At 42.5% G+C, this 8,599-nt stretch overlaps 1 protein-coding gene across 1 annotated transcript; it reads left to right on the forward strand.

The window, feature by feature from the left end:
- Positions 1-6,925: 6,925 nt before the first annotated feature.
- On the forward strand, positions 6,926-7,543 carry LOC123164757 (benzyl alcohol O-benzoyltransferase-like). Its single transcript, XM_044582311.1, has one exon. It carries the CDS (start codon positions 6,977-6,979, stop codon positions 7,541-7,543), a length of 567 nt encoding a protein of 188 aa, XP_044438246.1. The 5' UTR covers positions 6,926-6,976.
- Positions 7,544-8,599: the final 1,056 nt, after the last annotated feature.

Consider the following 8,599-nt stretch of genomic DNA (forward strand, 5'->3'; position numbering starts at 1 on the left):
GACTAGGGGAGGGGCGCGGCCCCTCTTTCCCTCTCCCTCCCCCTCTCCGTCCTTCTCCTCCTAGTTGGACTAGGAAAGGAGGAATCCTACTCCTACTAGGTGGAGGATTCCTCCCCCCTTGGCGCGCCCATGATGGTCGGCCGGCCTCCCCCTCCCTCCTTTATATACGTGGGGAGGGGGTCACCCTAGAACACATCAAAGTTGATCTTAGCCGTGTGTGGTGCCCCCCTCAACAGATTTCCACCTCGGTCATATCGTTGTAGTGCTTAGGCAAAGCCCTGCGTCGGTAACTTCATCATCACCGTCATCACGCCGTCGTGCTGACGAAACTCTCCCTCGGCCTCAGCTGGATCAAGAGTACGAGGGACGTCACCGAGCTGAACGTGTGCAGACCGCGGAGGTGCCGTGCGTTCGGTACTTGATCGGTTGGATCGCGAAGACGTTCGACTACATCAACCGCGTTACTTAACTCTTCCGCTTTCGGTCTATGAGGGTACGTGGACACACTCTCCCGCTCATTGTTATGCATCACATAGATATATCTTGTGTGATCGTAGGTAAATTTTTTGAAATATTGTGTTCCCCACCACTTGGGGCGCGCCCCCTGACCTTGTGGGCCCCACATGGGCCCCCTCCACTTATTCCAGCACCCATCCACTCCTTCTTCCTCCAGAAAAAATCACTCCATTGCTCAAACTCGTGTTCTTGCTCATCTTGCTGTCATTTTCGATCTCCTTGCTCAAAGCTCCATTCACAAAACTGCTTTGGGGGATTGTTCTTTGGTATGTGACTCCTCCAATGGTCCAATTAGTTTTTGTTCTAGTGATTTATTCATTGCAAATTTTTGTTGCTGTGGTGACCTTGTTCTTGAGCTTGCATGTAAAATTTATATGGTCCAAAGTAGTTTTGATGCATTATATAGCTTCTAGGCACTTGTAGGAGTAGTTGCTATCAATTTTGTTGAGTTTGATTCACTTTTATTTTGAGTCACTAAATATTTCAGAAAATTTTCAGTGGAAGAAAATGTTGAGGAGATTGTTGAGAGGTTCCTCGAGCCGGGGTTCAAAAAAAAGAAAATGAGGAGAAGGAAACCCAAGTATAATCTTCCTCGCTCCGCGGAAATTTGGCCGTGCGAATGGCCATGTGATGCATTCTTACAAGCAGCCGGGATTTATGATGATTTCTATTATTTGGCTGAGAATGCAGGCATCATCGACTTCCTCCGCGATCAGTGTAATCAATATCTCCTACTCACTAATACTTTCATGCAAAATTTTCACTTTCATGCTAGGAGCTCACCACCCACGGTAGACTTTCACTTATATGATGAGTACAAAGAAATGACGCTTTATGACTTTTGTGAGGTTTGTAAGTTACCTTATGAAGGTAGCATCGAGGAACCACGTCCTAGTGATGTGGAAGGCCTTATTCATGAAATTACCGTAGGGGAAGGTAGATGAGTGTCGGGAGTGAGAGTGGCTAGTATACATGTTCCTGTTTTACGCTATTACTCATTATTTGCTGGGAGATGTTTAATTGGTCATGGAGAGAGTGGAGGCCTTAGTGCCCCTGACCTCGCTATTTTTCACCACGCTTTACATAGAGATAGAACTTACAGTTTAGGCGCTATGGTTACTAAAAGGTTAAGTATGAACCGTGCAAAGGGTCCTATTTTCAGAGGTATCTTTGCCTCCCGCCTTGCTAAACACTTTGAGATACCCATTAGGCATTATGAGAAAGAGGAGAAATTGATACCCACTATATATTTAGATTATGACAGCATGGTAGAACATAAGTTTATTCGCCATGATGAGGAAAAGAGACTTATTTATAACCTGGTATTTAGCGAGAATACTTTTCAGATTATTACCTTGCCTGCACCTGTTTTGTTCGATATTCATTCAGGCAGGTACTTAGTTTTGCCCGCGGACATTCATGCATACTGGGAGGGGACACGATCCCCACCTCCTGAGCCAGAGCCATCACCTGATCCATACCAGGAGTCTATTTATCAGTGGGATCCACAGGAGCTCGCTAACCAGTGGAACCCCCAGGATCCTCCTCGGTACACCGGAGAGAACTACTTTGATCTGTGGGCTTAGACCAACTTAGGCCAAAAGCCTAAGCTTGGGGGAGTACGTATTTATCACCGACATTACATTCATGTTCACACACTCATTTCCATTGTTGGTGCTCATACTCTTTCATTGTATTATACATGTTAGTTTATTATTTTTCTCGCCTTCTTCTTGTGTGTTTGAAAAACCTTAAGAAAAAACAAAAAAATTAGTTGTAGTTAGTTTACTTTCTATGCATGCTTAGTAGTAATATCAATAGAAAACCCAAAAAGATTTCTCGTGCTTGTCGGGAGCTTTCCCGTGTAAATAGTTTTTCTCGTTCTTGTTCTTCTTTCTTCAGAAAAACAAAAACTCCAAAATATTTCTATGTGTTTCTTTGAATTTCTTTCTTTTCTTTGCGGGTCGAGAGGAGAAGACCACGATGAAAATGTTGAGTGGCTCTCATATGCATTATTGTTGATCTAACAAAGAGCCCATAATACCTTGTCTTCTCCTTTGAATAAATGTTTGCAGATTCCAGCTTAGTCCAATGCACGTGCACCATTATTATTATTATCCACACCGTTCAGTCATGCAAGTGAAAGGCAATAATGACGATACATGATGAAATGATTGAGATGAGGAAAAGCTGGTATGAACTCGACCTATTTTGTTTTTGTAAATATGATTAGTTCATCATTCCTGATTCAGCCTATTATGAATGAAACATGTTTGCAATGACAATCAGAGATTATAGTTACTCATGCCATGCTTAATTAGCTAGGAGTTTATAATGGTTTACCTTGCGTGCCAATATGGAAATTAAAATGGTTGTGATGTAGTATGATAGGATGGTATCCTCCTTTGAATGATTTGAGTGGCTTGACTTGGCACATGTTCATGCATGTAGTTGAAACAAAATCAACATAGCCTCCACGATATTTATGTTCATGGCGATTTATATCCTACTCATGCTTGCATTCAATGTTGGTTAATCTCAATGCATGTTTCTGACTGTTGTCGCTCTCTAGTTGGTCGCTTCTCAGTCTCTTTCTAGCCTTCACTTGTACTAAGCGGGAATACTGCTTGTGCATCCACTTCCATAAACCCCAAAGTTGTTCCATATGAGTCCACCATACCTTCCTATACGCGGTATTTACATGCCGTTCCAAGTAAATTTGCAAGTGCCAACCTCTAAACCTTCAAATGATAATCTGTTTTGTATGCTCGAATAGCTCATGTATCAACTAGGGCTGTCAATATCTTCCATGCTAGGTGGGCTATTCTCACGATGAGTGGACTCTGCTCATCATTCACGAGAAAATGGCTGGTAACCGGGATGCCCAGCCCCATGCTCAAAGCAAACCAAATCAAAATAATTTCAAACAAAACTCCCCCAGGACTGTTGTTAGTTGGACGGTACCCGTTGTTTCGGACCAGCCGTGGAGTGTGCTTGTTGGTGGTGGGGAGTATAAACTTTACCATTCTGTTTAGGAACTGCCTATAATGTATGTAGCATGGAAGATACCGAGATCTCTTAGTTGTTATGTTGACAATGAAAGCATACCGCTCAAACTATTATTCAATCTCTGTGTCAAAATTCGAGCTCTGGCACCTCTGCAAATCCATGCTTCCCTCTGCGAAGGGCCTATCTATTTACTTTTATTGCTGAGTCATCATCTTCTTATAAAAAAACACCAGTTAGAGAGCACCACTGTCATTTGTATGCATTGTTATTAATTTATATTGAGTATGACTGTGACTGGATCTCTTTTATAATGAATTACAATGTCTAGTCAGTCCTTGATCTTCAGGGGTGCTCTGCATTTATGTTTTGCGGTCTCAGAAATGACTAGCGAGAAACCATCTTGTTATATCATATCATGATTGTTGAGAAAGTGTTGTCATCCGAGATTTATTATTATTGCTCGCTAGTTGATTATGTCATTGATATGAGTAAATATGAGACCTAAATGTTATTGTGAATATGGTTAGTTCATAATCTTTGCTGAAAACCTGAATGCTGGCTTTACATATTTGCAACAACAAGATCAAACATAGTTTGTAAAAGTTTTTCTTTATCACTTTCAGTTTATCAACTGAAATGCTTGAGGACAAGCAAAGGTTTAAGCCTGGGGGAGTTCATACGTCTTCAACGTATCTACTTTTCCAAACTCTTTTACCCTTTTTTGGACTCTAACTTGCATGATTTGAATGAAACTAACCCAGACTGACGCTATTTTCAGCAGAATTACCATGGTGTTAATTTTGTGCAGAATAAGAAGTTCTCGAAATGACCTAAAAATCAACGGAGATAACTTTTGGAATTAATAAAAAATATTGGCGAAAGAATCAACAGAGGGGGCCCACACCCTGGTCACAATGGTGGGGGCGCGCCCTCCGACCTTGTGGGCCCCTGGACCTCCACCAACCTCAACTCCAACTCCATATATTCACTTTCGGGGAGAAAAAATCGGAGATAAGGATTCATCGCGTTTTACGATACGGAGCCACCGCCAAGCCCTGTTCTTCCTTGGGAGGGCAGATCTGGAGTCCGGTCGGGGCTCCGGAGAGGGGAATTCGTCGCCCTCGTCATCATCAACCATCCTCCATCACCAATTTCATGATGCTCACCGCCAAGCGTGAGTAATTCCATCGTAGGCTTGTTGGACCGTGATGGGTTGGATGAGATTTACCATGTAATCGAGTTAGTTTTGTTAGGGTTTGATCCCTAGTATCCATTATGTTCGAAGATTGATGTTGCTATCACTTTGCTATGCTTAATGCTTGTCACTAGGGCCCGAGTGCCATGAATTCAGATCTGAACCTATTATGTTTTCATGAATATATTTGTGTTCTTGATCCGATGTTGCAAGTTATAGTCACCTACTACATGTTATGATCCGGCAACCCCGGAGTGACAATAGTCGGGACCACTCCCCGTAATGACCGTAGTTTGAGGAGTTCATGTATTCACTAAGTGCTAATGTTTTGTTTTGGTACTCTATTAAAAGGAGGCCTTAATATCCCTTAGTTTCCAATAGGACCCCGCTGCCACGGGAGGGTAGGACAAAAGATGTCGTGCAAGTTATTTTCCATAAGCACGTATGACTATATTCGGAATACATGCTATGAATTGGAGCTAGTTCTGTGTCACCCTATGTTATAACCATTGCATGATGAATGCCATCCGACATAATTATCTATCATTGATCCATTGCCTACGAGCTTTTCACATATTGATCTTTACTACTTTACTTTTCCGTTGCCACTGTTACGATTTCCACCCCTTCGATCGAAGAGCATAAATCATTCATCGTAAAAGATTCACCTTGATGAAATAATTGCATTTATTTCCTCCATTCCAATGAATAAGGCACGCATGCACCCCAAAATTCACCTTTGACCATAAGTTATACCAAGCAAACGTGGATTATATGTGATAAATTATACCGTTGAATTCGTATTGAAAAGTTTTCAGTGGTATAATTTTTATGTCACATAAATAGTATATATTATCGATCAATTTATGATCAAAATTAGATTTTGGAAAGTGTGTGCGCCTTATTCATCAATTTGGCACCTAAATGATGTAATACACCATGAACTTGGTGAAGAGAGTCGAAGAGGGTGCCTCCAGGTAATGGAGAGATCTACACTGTAGGTATAGTGTGACTCAAAATTTTGGTAGACCATTCACACGGTTGAGAGAAGTGCATATTTCAACCCCCAACCCTTGCCCTAGTCTAAGTTACAACCCCCAACTCCAATACCATCTACATTACAACCCCGAACTCTTAAAAACCGACCAGGATTCAACCCTCCCCTCCTTGTTGACCGGTTTTGACCCTGTTGAACATCCAGTTAACAAGCCACGTAATAAAAAAAATCAAAATTTCCAGAAAAATAAAAAAAATGTGCAAAAATATTTTTACTTTTTTTAAAGAGTAAAAAAAATCCCTAAAATCGAAAAAGTTCAAAATCATGGAAAGTTGTAAAAAAATTGGGGTTGTTTTCTAAAAATTCTAATTTCCTTTCCAAAATTCTGAAAAATTGAGAAAAAAAGTTCAGGGATGTTTTCTGAACATTCTGAAAAATAAAAAAAGTACAAAAACTTTTCCAGAGCTTAGTATTTTTCCTTTATTTTGTATATTTTCATTTTTATTTTACTTCTTTTAGAAAATAAGTTTTATAGTTTTTTATTTTTCCTGGAATTCGTTTTACAGTCTTTTCCTTCTTCTTTTTTGCTGATGTGTCTCGCCAACTAGATGGTCGACGAGTCAAAACCGGTCAATGGGGAGGGGAGGGTTGAATCCCGACCGGTTTTATGTGTCTAAGGTTGTAATGTACATGGTACTGAAGTTGGGGGTTGTAAATTAGACTAAGGCAAAAGTTAGAGGTTGGAATATGCAATTCTCTCTCTTGGGTTAGATGTTAGAGAAGAATTGGTGACTTTACCAAACCAAAGCTTCCAAATTAAGCTTGGATTTGCAAGGGTTGGAGTTGCTCACATACTACATAACTGCTTTATGGTAAGAGCGACTTGTAAGTGCATCTTCGACGCAATCCCTCAATACGGACACCGCAAACTTCTGCAAACACAGATACGAGAGATGCCATCCAATCCTATACCGCAAATGTTTGTCTCTGTTAATTTTTTTCAAATAGTGTCTTACAAACTTCTACCAAATAGTAGGGCTCATCCAAAGAGACTTCCACCAAACATGCCAAATAGCCTACCGCCAACAACTACGTAATTCTCGATGCAAAAGAAAAACCATATGATTCCCTTAAAAGACTACTCGAAATCTCGCAAGGTACCCTACTTTGATTTCATCAAATCTTGTAGCATTTGAAGACTTCCTTCCGCCAAATCTTATAGCATTTGAAGAAAACAAAAAAAAAGTGAAAACTAAAACATGAGCCGGAGCTCCCGGTTCGAGCTCGTGGCGGCGTTCTGGCTGGCCCGCACGGCGGCGCTCGGGTACGGCGCCGACGAGGAAGTGTGGCTGTCCTTCATCGTGAACGCGCGCGGCCGCCGCGATGTGCCGCTTCTGGAGGGCTTCTACGGGAACGCGTTCGCCTACTCCGTGGCGGCGACCACGGCCGGGGAGCTGTGCGCGGGTGGGCTGGGCTACGCGCTGGAGCTGGTGAAGAAGGCCAAGTCGGCCGTGACGTACGACTACCTGTTGTCGGTGGCGGACCTGATGGTGCTCCGGGGGCGGCCGCTGTTCACGCTGTCACGGGCGTACATCGTGTCGGACGTGAGCCACACCGGGTTCAAGAGCGTGGACTTCGGGTGGGGCGAGGCGGTGTACGGCGGGCCGGCCAAGGGCGGCGAGGGGCTGATCCCCGCCGTAACCAACTACTTCTCCAGGTCCAAGAACGGCAAGGGGGAAGAGGGCACCGTGGTGCCCATCAGCCTGCCCAAGGACGCCATGGACAAGTTCCAGCTCGAGGTCGAAGGCCTCACCGCCGAGATCTAAGCTGCGTGCGAGAGCTTCCCGCTACGTACGTGTACTCGTGCAGACGCATATACTACTACAAAGCATACGTCGTCACGCAGTGCCACGCAACACGTGGGCCATATAAGTGCATCTCCATGGGTGATGGGCGATATTCTGACTAAGTTTTTGCTGTTGTGCTTATTATTTATCTGTGTGTGGTATGTAGAATTACCAATAGTGTACAACATGCATGTTCTGTCCGTGCAATTTGTATGGAATTTTCCCGCAAAAAATGAATAAATAATTGTATGTAATTTAATGGATCTACTACTATTAAGGAATGAAAGGCCACCCGCAAAAAAAAAAGGAATGAAAGGCGTGGTGCTGCAATCTCAAACTTGGCGGAACAAGGGGAGTGGATCAACAACTACACCGAGCATTTTGGATATGATGTGATGTTCAGAGTACATCAAAATGAGCGACAACAACCACTCTCGTGGAGGCATGAAACCGCTTTGGATGTTGAACTCTGTTCTGGTTTGGTTTCCGTGGAGTAGGGCTTGGGGCTTGGTCCTTTGATCCTAAAGAAAACGGCATCGTTGACACTCTACTTTCACTGTGCGGATATGCACGCTTTGTCGCGCCGGAAATTATTGCGAAGATTTCTCAATTACATATGCCAACTATCTAATACACTAATGCATGTAAGTTCACAATGTTAACTACTCGCTCCGTTCCATGATGTAAAACATTTTTGCAAGCTACGTCTTATATTATGCGACAAAGTGAGTAGTTTTTTGTTTTTGTGATGGACATGACATTTTTCTAGAGTGTGATGGACATAATGTTAAATAGTTCGATAGCAGAATTTGTAGTACGGATGTACGATGATTGATCCATGTCGAAGTTCTTTTGTAGTGGGTGAAAACGAAATGAAGCATGCTAGAAAGAAAATGTCACACATATTCTAAAAGCGCCACCAACCAAGGATAATCATGTTGGAAAAACAAGAATAATAGCACATCTCATGTAGTACATCAAATGGGGAACCAAGTTAAAATTATGAGTCAAAAACTACTAAATGCAACAGAGTAA

This window comes from Triticum aestivum, chromosome 7D (genome assembly GCF_018294505.1).
Source record: "Triticum aestivum cultivar Chinese Spring chromosome 7D, IWGSC CS RefSeq v2.1, whole genome shotgun sequence".
Taxonomy (NCBI): domain Eukaryota; kingdom Viridiplantae; phylum Streptophyta; class Magnoliopsida; order Poales; family Poaceae; genus Triticum; species Triticum aestivum.

Excerpts from the sequence above, each read along its gene's own strand:
- LOC123164757 (XM_044582311.1), top strand. The coding sequence starts at position 6,977 with ATGAGCCGGAGCTCCCGGTTCGAGCTCGTGGCGGCGTTCTGGCTGGCC.